Source organism: Chelonoidis abingdonii, chromosome 23 (genome assembly GCF_003597395.2).
Source record: "Chelonoidis abingdonii isolate Lonesome George chromosome 23, CheloAbing_2.0, whole genome shotgun sequence".
Classification (NCBI taxonomy): Eukaryota; Metazoa; Chordata; order Testudines; family Testudinidae; genus Chelonoidis; species Chelonoidis abingdonii.
The window spans coordinates 11,083,127-11,097,423 of NC_133791.1; the positions used below are offsets into that span (position 1 = coordinate 11,083,127).

At 39.5% G+C, this 14,297-nt stretch overlaps 2 protein-coding genes across 7 annotated transcripts in view; one reads left to right on the forward strand and one right to left on the reverse strand.

The window, feature by feature from the left end:
- Positions 1-14,297, reverse strand: part of DFFA (DNA fragmentation factor subunit alpha) — a 355,095-nt gene that overhangs the window by 170,763 nt on the left and 170,035 nt on the right. The window lies entirely within an intron of this gene.
- The window catches only part of KIF1B (kinesin family member 1B), a 136,577-nt gene that overhangs the window by 1,575 nt on the left and 120,705 nt on the right, over positions 1-14,297 (forward strand). For all 6 annotated transcript variants that reach the window (XM_075060328.1, XM_032775458.2, XM_032775460.2 and 3 more), the window contains exon 2: positions 6,258-6,439. In XM_075060328.1, coding sequence (XP_074916429.1) covers positions 6,334-6,439 — 106 coding nt within the window. In that variant the 5' untranslated portion in view covers positions 6,258-6,333. The remainder of the gene's footprint in view (positions 1-6,257; positions 6,440-14,297) is intronic.

A 14,297-nucleotide genomic window follows, 5' to 3' on the forward strand; every position in this document is an offset into this window, starting at 1 on the left:
CAATGATTAGGTTACAGTTACCTAGGAGCCTATTCTTAATTTAAAAGATAGCACACTGTGTTGGGCAAATCCTAAGAGATGTGGAACTAAGAATTTGTTTTCAGTTGTGGTGTAATCACCAGTGGGTTAATCAGAGGTGTTACAATAGTTTGTATTTTCTCGAATCACTATTCTGTATAGTGATCCTAAGCTCCATGTGCTACTTGAAGATGTGTTTTTGACTATCAACTTGGTTTTATGGTGTGTAACTGTTTTTCAGCTTGTCACTATTGATTTATTCACCCAAGTGAATAAATCCGTTGTCCTCATAATATCCGTTGTCCTCAAGTTCTGTTCTGCTCTTAGTTTCTATGTATTAAAAATAGATGTTCTTTTTTGAAAACGTTGTTTAAAGGGAAATGCTCAACTAGTTATAGGCCTCAAGTCTAGGTCTTATACACAACCCCAAAATATATAAAGACATTTTTGAGACTTTAAGCTTTAGCAAAAATGTAAATACTCTTATGATGTTAACCCAAACATAGTACTAGTAATCAGTCATGCATTAGAACCCCAGAGGGACATCAACCAGTGTATTGTATTTGTCACCTTGCATAATGTGAAAAATGGTAAAAAGTAAATTATTCTAAAATTTGCTTATTACTGACAAATTTAGATATTTAAATGCTGGGAGGTGAGGGTGGAATTAATAGTAGTTTGAAATATGTAAATATGAATCTGATAGAGAGGAGGGAGCAATCTGGTTTATTTCTGTCCTGACAGATACCTAGTTATATGCTCAGGTGTTGCTCACCTTTAAGATTGAGAACCAGGTAATGCTTCATCTTAAAGACATAAGAGCTATGACTGTGCAATTAATGATTTAGGGGAGAGGCAATTGTTGAATTAGTTCTAGGTGGCTCTCAGGATCTGGCCCAAGAGGTGAGTGTGACTAAAATGCTTAGTAATAGTGAACATAATGTAACAGGTTTCTTTAAATTTAACATCCTTGTAACAGGGCAAATACCAATCTCGGTAGCATTTAGCTCGGAAAAGGAGAACTACTAAAAAATTAGAAGCTAATTAAATGTAAACTAAAAGGAAGAGTCACAAGATTGAAAGACACCTGCTAACTGCATGGAAATGTCGCACAACGCACAGTCAGCCTGTGGAAGTGGTTGCCAGGGGATGTTGTGAAGGCCAAAAGTATAACTGGGTTAAAAAAAAGAAGCAAAGAAGTTTGTGGAGGATAGGTTCATCAATGGCTATTAGCCAAGATGATCAGGGATGCAACCCTGTGCTTTGGGTGTCCCTCGGTCTCTAACTGCCATAAACTGGGACTGGATGAGAGGGTAAGATGGATCACTGAGAAATTGCTCTGTTCTGTTAATTCCCCCTAAAGCACCTGGCTACTACTGCATGACTGGATTCTGGGCTAGATGGACCATGGGTCTGACCCAGTATAGCCATAGTCTTATTTTCTTATGAAAGTATTCAGTCTTTTTCTTCATTTTTGTCCCAGTTTGAACCCATGCAGAACAAATGCCTAAGAATAGACAATTAACAAACTCCTTCCAAGTCCTTAGGAAAATGATTCATTCTTAAAGTAATCTATTGGTAACTTTCTATGGAGTATAAAGAACAAAATCTGAACTTGTGAATCTTAATGGCCTAAACACCTATCCAAGTCTACGAACTCCAGCTGCTATTGTCTTGCAAGGTGTATCTCTTGTGACAACTCCATAGGGAGGCTGTGTTCCGTAGTGGTAAGACCCTAGCTCCTGATACTATCTGGTGTCTGTTTCTAATTTACCTCTGGCTGCTGTGTGATACCATGGGTAAGTAACTTAACCTCGCTATGCTTCAGTATGTTAGAAGGTCATGAATCCATCTTAAGTGTTTTGAGGTCTGATTAAAATTGCTGTATAAGTATAAACCATTGTCCCTAATTTCAGCAAAATTTGAAACTAATGGAGTCTTAGGCTACAGGCTGTATCAATGTATTGGAAAGCGACCTTGTTTAGTGAGACAGTAATGAGGGTGTATGGAATCCACTTGTAACCCTAAGCAAACAACTTGCATTTGTTTTTTAGCTGTGAAAAGTAGCAGAGCTGAGATTGAAGTAAAATGAGGTGCAATGTAACCACAACTGTAGGAAAAGAGTCTGAAAACATGGGGCAATTTATAATCAGAAACAGCTCATCGATATATCCTATGGACTGTTTTGTTATTTTAGGGACCCAGTTGTGTGTAAACTTCATTTTTTTGATTTCTGCTATTAGAACAGGATATACTTCAGCCTATAGTTGAGTCATGATGTCCTGCATATGACAGACATCCCGTCAGTGTGTAGAGCCTTTTAACAGGAATAAGGAGCATCTATTTATAAAATTAGTTAAATGTGGTATCTGAAAATATGGCTCAAGTAATAATGAAAAACACAGTATTGTTTTGAGGCCTTTTGGTGTCCTTGGAAAACTGTAACAAAACTCATCTGCTGCTGTTGGAGAAAGCATTGCAAAAGTACACCAGGGAGCAGTGCCTGGCTTTTTGTATTCCCGTGGTAGATGGTTGTATGCTGATCTGGCCTCAGTCCCCATACCTCTTCTTCACATCTTCTCCTGTGGGACGATGAACTGTTCAGAGATCTCCAGCTTATTCCATTTTTATGAATTTTGTTGTCTGCAGCATTACTTCTGTCAGTGTAGAAGGGGCTCATTCTCATGGAGGGAGTTATTGAAAAGAACAGAGTATGAAATGTTCTTTTTTTAAAATGTATTTTATATGTTAGGCTTGGAGCATGCAAAGCTCATTTAATAGTGATTAACCTGGGTTTTGAAGGAAGGGAATTGCTTTCCTTTGTTAAACACTCCAGCAGGAAACTTCCTTGTTTAAAAAAAAATTCTGATCCACCAAAAAGCAACATCATTACTCAAGAGAAACCAGAAAGCATTTTGTCCTTGATTTTTTTTTTTTTAACTGCAAAAGGGCCAGCAGATGACTTCAGATTTTTAGGTAAAAGTTTGAACTGTCTTCTTGAAGTTTTGATAGAATTATGTACTCGGGTGGGAGGGAAGAAACATGACCCAGATCATCTTATGCTCTAAAGAATTAATAGAGTGGAAAAGTTCAAATGAAGTAAAACACTTGCCCTGCAGTACGAGTGAGGGATTCTAGAACTTCCATTACACCATTCTGGTGTTGTGATGCTTGTAAATATGTCACAAAGGGAGGAAAGCAGGCCAGTCTGGCAGCCAGATTCTATACCAGGGAAGGTTCTAAAGGAATAGTATTGTGAGTGGTAGCATTGTCCTCGCTTCTGGAACTGCACATCCCACTCTTCATAAAGTTAAAGCTTGTACATTTTGCAGTCTTTTGATCTTTCTTACTATTTTTATTGAGGGGAGAGAGAGAGGGCTGATGTTTTTTATAATTTTCACTTCACCCATTTAAGCCCAATGTAAGTGAAGAATCCATTGGCTTCTGTAAATCAAGATTCCTGATTATGGAAACAGCCTCTTGTCACACAGGTGTGTTTCTGTCGCTGAAGAGAGGTGACTAAATGGTGCCTCACACATCCCTATACCTGCTACAGGGACTCTCTTATGCTGTAGAAAGTTACAAAATAGCTTTTAACTAGAGGATACAAAAGTACTTTTTAGATCTTAATAGTAGAACATGTAACTCTTTTGATAGTGGAAAAGCTTTCAATCCGTTTGGTCTTAGTTCCTGTTTCACAGAATGTGACTCAATAATTAACACTGAAGAAATTGAAGCTGTACCATGGCTGGAGGGGAGCCTCAAAAGCCCGACTTATTTATGCTTTAACCAGCTGCATCTCAATACGCAATAATTTGCAAAGGGTACTTTCTACTAAAATTTTACACATAGCTGCAAACTGTCTACTAAAATGCAGTCTAATGCAGGGCTCTGAAGTTCCAGAGATAGGAGGAGAAGGAACAGTAATTTGACTGCTTCAAATAACATAGTGGCTTAAAAATGCTAGGTGGCCTTACATCAAAATCAACACTAAATGGATCCTCCATCTGTCCCTCGATCTTGAGTAAATAGTAATTTTATAAAGAAACTAAAGGTACTTTAGTGAAAGTATCAAATATTTTTTTTCTTCAATTTGAAATTAAACCAATGTTAGCAATCTAAAGGAATAATAAGCAATAATGCAAACCAAGCATTTTTACAAAATTAAACAACTTCAGAAGTTTAGGAGATGTATCTTCTAAAAAATCCTCTTAGCTGATGGCCTTGCTTACTTACCCTGGATTTGCTAGGACTTGTAGTTATCTGCTTAACAAAATGTCAAAATATTTCAAATTCTTTATCAGGCTGGTTGGGGGAATAGAAAAGAACCACTCTGCAAAGTGCCTTGTAAAATTTCAGATAGCACATTCCCAACCAAAGGCTTTCTATCAGCTCTGTGAAATCCAGTTCTAGTTTTGTTGTGTGAAAATGTACCATATGAATATTCCATGTAATCACCTTTCTCCTTTATTAAGTTGTTTGTAGCAGGTTAATCTAGGGAGAGCTGAATCTTTCCTTACATTGGATTTCATGACCAATTCAGTGAATTGCTTCTATTCAGGCAGGTTGCTGTATTAAGCAGCAAGATGCAGGTTCGTGGGTGGGTGGCAGGGGGGAGCCAGTTATAAAAAATAGTCATCTGATATTTGGATAAGGAATTGTGACCAAGTCCTACGTTTGTTGCTACCTACCATGCAGGGAATGTTCTGCAGTGTTGGGCTACAGTGAATAACCATCTGGTTAGGGTAATCTACTGTATTTGAAATACAGAATCTGCATCACTCTGCAGACCATCATAGGCCATTCAGTGCTGCTCTGATTGGATTAGCCTTTACTCTCAGGAAGAGCTTTTCCTTGGTTTAAATTCTGTTTTGTCTTAGCAACAGTTGAAAACGAGGTATCAACCCTGTGCATATCTGTGACTTGTCACGTTCTGTCACCTTAGTTATATTGTTACCCAGTTGCATGTCTCTGATTATAGTAGAGAACTAAAATTGTAACAATCACCTGGTTAGCTACCTTGATAAACTGTTGAGGAGGAGGAACATCCTCCTTGTCCTTGTCCTAAATAACTTGTCCTCTTTTCTGGGATGCGACAACCTTTCCCTCACTGTGATGCAATGTCCTCCTCTGCCATTAGTAATAAGGTAAAGTAATGCAATTTTAATGAAATCTGTCTGTGCCGTGTAAAAATATCATAGAATGAATTAGCCATGCCTAAGACTTTTTTTTTTTCCAGCTGGTGAATCACTTTTGTACTTTTTCCTTCCCGGTCCAAACTTGGAATAAAAATGCTCAAGAAAACAGTTCAAACATTTACCTAAAAATCTCAAGTTATCTGCCGGCCGTTTTGCAGTTAAAAAAAAATAAAAAAAATAAAAATGCTCTCTTTCATTGGAGATTGAGGGTTTAGTTAACTATGGGATCCATTTCTGGGTTCTGTGACCTGTATATCCACACTTATAGAGATATATCCAGCACAGACGCAGCCTTGGCAGAAAGAATTTGGGCTTTACTTGTGTAATAAAATAGTACTTAAGGAGAGATGTCGGAGGTTCCAGTGTGTGCTGGTTCCAGCCTGCAGTTATCTAGAGTGGACTTACCTCCTAGTTTAGAACTGGATTCAGTGCGTTTTGTGCACTAAAAGTGCTCAGTCATTTATATGTGATGAGACTTGAGCAATAAGTATTTTTATTGTCATTTGAGCAGGTGAGTATATTGTCTGACATCTGATGAGGTAGAAATTTTAGGTGGAAATCTCTTTGAAAGGCAGTAGGCTTTGTTTCTCTGTAGAATAGTGTCCTTGAAGGTCACTAGATGTGCAAGCAGTAACCTAAGATTTTTATTTACTTTGAACAGAGGAAATCCCTGAGTGTTTGCAGTGTTCTCTAAGCTTCTGTGCTGTGAAATGAGTAAACAGCACAAAGACCTGGGGTCCTTTTCTCTGATGCTGTGGGCAGAGCAATACATGTGAATAGTGCTAGTCTCCACTCTTTCTAGGAAGGGAGGCAAGGAGTGAAAACACTTGTTCACTTCAAGAGCAGTCTGCGTTGGGTGACATAGGCAGTGACTAGGAGCATGATGGGGATATCTCTAGCTCTGGATTCTCTGAATAGACATAAAAACTTGGGATGTGTTAAGCTGAGGCAAGCTTACAGGTAGGCTTCCCTTCCCCCCTCCATTAATGTAATCTGTTATGAATGTATTTTGAAAGTAACTGAATCTCACTTTCTCTTTAGAAAACTCCAAGAGATCATAAAAAGGAAAAAAACCCTTTGCATCTGATTTCTGGACTCAACACTATAGGAAATCAAAATGTCAGGAGCTTCTGTGAAGGTGGCTGTCCGGGTCAGGCCCTTCAATTCGAGAGAGATGAGCAAAGAATCCAAATGCATTATCCAGATGCAAGGCAACTCAACCAGTAAGTCTAATCTGACCTCCTAATGGAATCTACGTCTCTCGGTTCTACTCCTTTGTCCTCTTCTTTGATCAAAGTAAACTGACTGCTGTGCACATTGCAGCATCTGGAATTAGCCTTTTAGGGAAGCTTCTTCCTCTTGCAAGCCTCTTATGGGTGACTTCATTATTTTTGTGTTTAACTAGAGAAGGCTGAATCCTGGGTATCTTGATTTTTGTGGCAGGTAATGTTAGCGGGTGGTGAACTGAGGGCTTTGAGGGAGGAATATGATGTTGAAGTGAGTGTTAGGACTTGTCCAAATGGTTGAGTCATTTGTACTATCAGGGTGTGATTTCTAAAGTTCCCTAATGTTTGACATTAATTGGTTCATGTAGCTCTCCTGGTGCACACTAAAGGTTCCCTAGTGTGCTTTAACAGAGTGCTGTTTGAATCAGTTAATCAAATGAGGTGTTACCTGGAGTTGGAATAGTTTTGGCCTCCAGGACCATCTTGCCCCTGCGGTTCTCCTTCATGGTGGGTTGACTGAGGAGGCCCAGAGTTGGAGGGACAGGTAGTTGGGAGACAAAGGGGGAGCTGTTCACAAAACGTAAACTAAAACAAAAAACCATAAACCGACCCTTTTTTATGTAACTCTTAATTTTCAGCCAACTTTCTCTGAATACTGGCTGCTTCCCTGCCTTTGTGTTCCTTGGGACAGACAGTCCAACATTATATTATTGAGTAACCACAGAAATAAACATACACCATTTACTTTCATGTTGTTAACTTGTCTTTAAGTAACCAGTAATTAATATTCAGTAACTGCAGCTCTTCGTCCTTTTGAGCTGAGCTTCTCCTTCAGACTGATCCTGCACTGACGTGTTAAATCCGTTTGTGACATCAATCTAGTCATATGGTAATGGTTGTGACATCACCAAAAGAGATGGGCCATGTACGAGAGAGCCTAATCACTGGTCTACGCTGGGGGGGATCAATCTAAGTAGCGTGAATAATGTAGCTGAAGTCGACTCACTTAGATCAACTTACCATGGTGTCTTCACCGCAGTGAGTCGACTGTTGCCCCTCCCCTGTCAACTCTGCTTGTGCCTCTCTGTGCTGGAGTACAGGAGTCAATGGGAGAGCACTCAGGGATTGATTTATCGCATCTAGAGAAGATGCAATAAATTGATCCTCACTGGATTGATTGCTGCTTGCTGATTCCGTGGGTAGTGTAGACATACCCCAGGTCTGTGTGGAAATGTCTTGCTTATGGTCGAGTGACAAGGGTGCCTGGCATATTTCCGGCAGACTGTCTGCCAGTTTATCTGTCGTGGTACTGGTGCTAGGTCCACTTGCTGAATTCCTGGCCATGGTAATAGTGTCATTAATAGAAGGCTCCAATAAACTGAGTCAAAGTTAAAAGAAAAAGTGTGCATGGGAGGGGGGATTTCTTCTAGTTTAAATAGCCGGCAGTTCCTTTGTAGCTTTCTGCTGTGTCCATTTCCCCCATCGCACCCCACCCCCCGAGAATGGTATAATCTAAAGCCTTCTGTTTCTAGGGGCAGGTCTACACTACAGCCTAAGTTGATATAACTCGCATTGCTATGGGGTATGAAAAATACCTCCCTGCTCCCTCCCCCACCCCCCCAAGCAACAGAAGTTTCACTGTCCACACCAGTGCTATGTTGGCAGGAGATGCTCTCCCACTGACACAGCTTCCACTTCTTACTGGTGGAGTAATTATACTGACAGGAGAGCGGTCTCCTGTCAGCATCAGATGTGCCACAGCTGTGCCAGACTAGCATTATAGTGTAGATTTGCCCTGGGTCTCATGGCATAGATACAAGCTGGCTGAGCTGATCAGATTTAAATCACCAAGGCCATTTAAAGACTGTGGGAAGGGGGTCTTAAATTGCAATGTCTCTGGAGTCCTTGCAGTTTGAATCTGAGAGCTAATTCTACCCCGCTCTCCCACCCAGTCTTCACAGTAGAAGGAAAATATGTCAGGAATCTAGAAGGGGGGGAAAGAGGAGTTTTCCTAAATAAAAATAACAGATTTTCAAGATAATAAAATGTGGGGAAAAGAAATGGGACAGAGGAATGACATGTCTTGCTGCGCTTACTCGCTGAAAAGAATGAGGAGTATTTGTGGCACCTTAGAGACTAACAGATTTATTTAGTCTCTAAGGTGCCACAAGTACTCATTCTTTTTGCTAATAGACTAACACAGATACCATTCTGAAACATGTTACTGGCTGAAGAGTCTATAGGAGGCTTTGGTCTGACAGCATCCAATTTGAAGTTAAGGTTTTGACACAGATTTAGGACTTCTGAGTTCTATTCCTGGCTTCCTCTGAATCATTTTGACTTTGTGCAAATCACTTAATCTGTCCAAGGCTGCTTACACTGACCATAAAATAATTGTAAAAGTTAGGCTTGGTCTGTACCGTCTTAAAAGTGAATTCAGAAAAGGGCATAAGCTTAGTTTAAACACGCATCTCTCTGGCTAGTATCCAAAGAAGAGCTCTATGTAAGCTTGAAAGCTTTTCTCTCTCTCCAGCAGAAGTTGGTCCAATAAAAATGATTACCCCACACATCTTGTCTCTGTCCTGTAGTTTAGGTAAGAATCTCTCCTGGTATCTGAATTTTGAAAATATAGTAGTAGAACCTCAGTAACATAGACTTCAGGAATGCAGGTTGTTTATAAATCTGAACTAAACGTTACGGTGGTTCTTTCAAAAGTTTACAACTGAGCATTGACTTAATACAGCTTTAAAATTTTATTATGCAGAAGAAGAATGCTGTTTTTAACCATCTTAATTTAAATGAAGCAAGCACAGGAACAGTTTCCTTACTTGTCAAATCTTTTTTCAACTTTCCTTTTATATTTTTGTAGTAGTTTCCATTTAATGCAGTACTGTATTATATTTGCTTTTTTGTCTCTGTTGCTGCCAAATTGCATTCTTCCAGTTTCAAATGAGGTGTGTTGTTGACTGATCAGTTCGTAACTCTGAGGTTCTCCTATATTTCTCACGTGGTCCCGCCCTACCTATGCTAGTTAGGCAAGCCAGTGATAGGCTGTACAATTTAAATGGTGTTCAAGCTTGATTTTTAAACATCTCATTAAATGGTGCAGACAGGGAGCCTATCTAAAGGCTTGTCTACACTGGCACTTTAGAGCACTGCAACTTTCTCACTCAGAGGTGTGAAAAAACAAATCTCAAGTGCTGCAAGTTTCAGTGCTGTAAAGTGCCAGTGTAGACAGTGCACCAGTGCTGGGAGCTATTTCCCTTGTGGAGGCTGGTGCCATGACTACACAGCCACATTAAAGCACTTTTTTCCTTTCACCCGATGATCCTATAGAAATGCAGAGTAGCAAGCAGCAAAGATACCAGTGATGATCAATCCCAATCTTCATTGTCTTCTTTTTAGGCAAGTGAAAATTAGGAAAAGCTCTACCCCAAATTCCTTGAAACATCTTTTAAATGTTGTAATGGCAACCAGGGTTGTTCTTTGCTATAGTGCCTTTGTAACTGCAGGATTTATAGGCTGGCTTCTTTGACTGTTAAACTTTCTGCTAGTCAGTGCCCAGCAGTGTTGTTGGTGTTGCTGCCTAGAGAGAGAATCCCAGTGAGATTAAGCGTAACGCCATGGGCAGCAAGTGAACCCCAGGCTTGGGGAGGCTGGCTCCTGCGTGGACCACCCCTTCTGCCTCACCCCTGCTGCTGGAGCCCAGAGTTCCCACCCCCACCAGCATGGCAGTCAGTCCCTGCCTCCCAGAGGCTGGTGGGGAGGGCCCCTCTCCCATGGCAGTGGCAGGTCCTTGCTGGGGCTGGTGGGGAGGGTCCCCTCTGCCCTGGCTGCAGCCCCCTGTGTGGGGCTTAAGAGGCAGCTGCGCAGCTTAGAGAGAAGTTAGACGTACACTAGGAGTTGTATTTAGTATAAGTATTTTAGTAACCTCCCCCTTCCCACCCCAAAAAATCACACCTCTACTTGAATGTTATAATAAATCTTCAAGTACTGGTTTGGAAGAAGCTGTGAATGTGGTGGTGGGGTCTATTGATTGAGTTCTTTAGAACATGTAGTTTGTCGTATGTTTCTCTTAATATGATTTTGAGTCATGCAAGGTGACATGACAGAGGTTGTCAGTAAGAATGGCCTATTCCAAGTGACAACTCAGTGATCTTGGTGTAAGAGGCAAACAGAAGCACTGGAAATAGGAAAAAATTCCAACTATGAAAAGTCAAGTTTTAGATGTAATAGCTTGAATGCCTGCTTGAAAATATCATTTCAAAGGGATTCAAAATATTGTGTAGAAAGGGGATGCTAGTAGTTCAGAACCCAAAATTAATGCGTTCAATAAGTCTTTACAAAGTACAGTATGAGCAAATATGTTCACAACTTTATTTTTAAATGTCAATGGAAGTATTTGGTATTTATCCTGTTCTTGATTCAGTGTTGGAAATGCAACTACATTGGGCTGATACATGTAAAACAAAAAATGGGTTCTCCTGTTTTAGTTTCAGTTCAGTTTCACTGTTCAGGCTGAGTGAATTTAAGTAAATAGCATAAATAGTGAAAACCAAACTAGATTTGTAAAATGTTTCTGTAAAGTTGCTAAAAACATGAGTAACGGACCTATTTTTAAAAAAAATATACTGCCCTCTAATTATAGAGGTTATTGAATCTTTAAATGTTCAAAGGCTTTTCATATGCATTCATGGTACAAGTGACACAGAAATATGAAACTGTAGCAGAAGCGTGCTTCGCTGGATAGGGCACTAACTGGGAATCAGGCGGGTTCTATTCCCAGTTCAGCCACTGACCTGCTGTGACTCTGGGCAAGTCACTTTACTGCTGCCTCTCTTGTGGTGTTAAGATTTCCTTCCCCCTAAGCGTTTGCATTGTTTTACTGTCCTGTGTGTGTTGTACAGTGAATCGCTTAATAGATCCCCAATCAACCTTGGTTAGGGCTTACAGGGTTCAAGTAATAAAAATACTAGTCGTCCTACTGACTGGTTCCTTCAAACATATATTTAAAAATGCTGGAATAGCTTGTTTCATGCTAAGGACTTGAACCCGTGATGTTTAATTAGAGAACTTCTAATAATTGGGGGTGGGGGAATGTTTTTGTGTTTGTTTTTTTTAAATAAGTAAACTGGCTAGTTTGTATTTTTGCTTTCTAGAAACTTCTGAGTACCTTAAATTTTTCTAGAGGCAACTTGATTGCCAGTAAGTGCTTAGGACGGGAGACCTTGTCTATTAAGTTCTGTTCTAGGGTCAGTGTTAGAGCAGTATGTTAAAACATTGGAAATCTGATACTAAGCTTTTTTTATATTTATAAAGGTGGATAATAACTTGTATCCATATAATACCTACAGATGTTATGTGTATTTATAGAAATTACTTCACCAAGCAGTGAAAGAGCTATTCCATGGCAATTGCCTAACAGCACATAGCAAAGCTATGTGATAGGTACAGGCAAATAAAGAATACTGCATATCCACCTAAAGCTGCAAGATGCTGAGGATGATACACTTACTCTTGCAGAAAGTGCTGAGGTATTTTAATTATCATGAGTAGTCAAGATTAAGTTTATTTTGTATCTGAAAAGGGTAGGTAGAAAGTACCATGGGAATTTTCAAATCCTTTCTGTGAACATATTTATTAAATGCATTTTCTGTAGCTGTGCATCAGGTTTTTTCTCTCTTAATAAGCTAGCCTACAGTGTGAATTTTGTTTGGTGCTGGTGATGCACAGGGACTGCAGGAATGAGTTAACACAAATATGATACTGTGTATTTAAGGAATTGTGTGAATGAATCATCTTTTCAGAACTGAAATATGTTATAGAAAGTCTGAAATCCTGCAATCCAGCTCAAGTCATGTGCTCATTGCATTAAGGGATTGGTACATTGGCAGCAAGCCTGAGCTGCTTGTTGAGATCATAGTTGAATGCAGATGGTATGCAGCTGAATGTTACTGCCATAAGATCTTTGGAAATGGAAGAGGAGAAGTTCATAAGCTTGGAGAACTGAGAAGTTACAAAACATTACTGTTTCGGCACTTAATTTGAAAAAGCAGGAGGGTTCAGGTGAAGGCCAAAGTTTTTTTTTTTATTATTATTATTATTTATTTTTTTAAGCGCTTGGATCTTCCTTTAATTCACTGAGTTCCAGGCTCATCCCAGCCAAGGAAGTTCTGACTTCTTCCTACGGTCTGATGAAGATTTGGTATTAATATGTGAAGAATGAAAATTGGGACTTTTGAAAGTCACCTTAGAGATTTAGGAGTACAAGACCTACTGGAAGTCAATGGGACTACTGCTCCTAAGTGACTTAGGAGCAGCTTTTCAAAATCACACCTGACCACTATAGATTTGTAGAGGTGGAAATGTAAATGGATTACTGGTTTTGTGTACCAGTACTTACTTCCCATTGTGAATTCCTTTTGTGAGCAAATAGTACTCATAATTAGCCTAATTTTTATTTTGACACAGGGCAGTAATAACTTTTGAAGACTTCTGACGTATTTGTAAAAACCATCTTAGTATGGAAAGTTGATTTGAAGCCTGCTGCATTCTGCTCCAGAAATTGCTACATTTTAGTGATGAGTGCCTGAAATGACCCCTGCATCTAATGCATGGAAAGAAAGGCATGCGCTACATGTAATAGTCATTATTTTTACAGTGGTTGTAGAGATCTGTCAAATGTAATTATGTTGAGATTTTCCTTCTTGGTGTATTGAATTTGCAAGCTCAACTCTTAAGTACTTAAGCTCTGTGTTGCTCTACTTCAGTGGAAATGATTGGGTAATGTCTCTGTCGATACACTTCAGGGAGACATAAGGCCAGGTTTCTGCATAACAAAAGAACATGGTTAAAGCCAGGCTTGAGCAGTGGCTGAAGCTGGAGGAGAGAAGACCCCATTTAAATATCCATTCAGCTAGAAAATAATGGAATTTATTTTATTAAAATTATAGTAGCTCAGCTTGTAAATATTAATACACCAACACATTGCTTTTCTTAAACCAATTTGAAGGGAATGTTAGTCAGATAACAACTGGAAATGAAAGAACCACAAAGAACTCCACTCCCAAATTAACTGATGACTGGAATAGCAGCAGTTTTTTTTAGTGTTTTAGCCACATATGTTGTCATTTAGTATCATTTAAAATTTTTTTTTTTCTGGGATTAAAAAATTAAACAAACTAAACAGTCATTGATTTTTGCAGCTTTCGTGACTGATACACAGCAGCTTTTTACAACTCCTTGAATTTTTTGATTTTATTTTTGACTGGATACAGTTAGGTAGACGTACAGAGTGCACCTAATTATTCATCTTGATTAGAAAGAAACTGACATGTAACACTAAGAGTTGACTACTGCTTGCATAGCTAGACCACCCCCTTGAAATGGTCAGATTCCACAGATCTCTGCTTCAGGCTTCAAGGCTTATCCCCTTGGGTTCATTCTGAGTTTTTTTTTCTTTCACGGTTGGGCTGTGGTCATGAAAGCTTGGCTGTTCTGTAACATTCAGCCAGGTGATAATTTGTATTGAGATAACCCATATGCAGAAAACACTTACCTTCAGTTAGCCTTCTGCTTGCACTTTCTATATTTTCATAGAATCATAGAATATCAGGGTTGGAAGGGACTTCAGGAGGTCATCTAGTCCAACCTCCTGTTCAAAGCAGGACACATCCCCAACTAAATCATCCTAGCCAGGGATTTGTCGAGCCTGACCTTAAAAACCTCTAAGGAAGGAGATTCTTCACCACCCTCCTAGTGAAAAAGTTTTTTCTTAATGTCCAACCTAAAGCTCCCCCACTGCAACTTGAGACCATTACTCCTTGTTCTGTCATTCTCTCCCTCTGTCATTCTC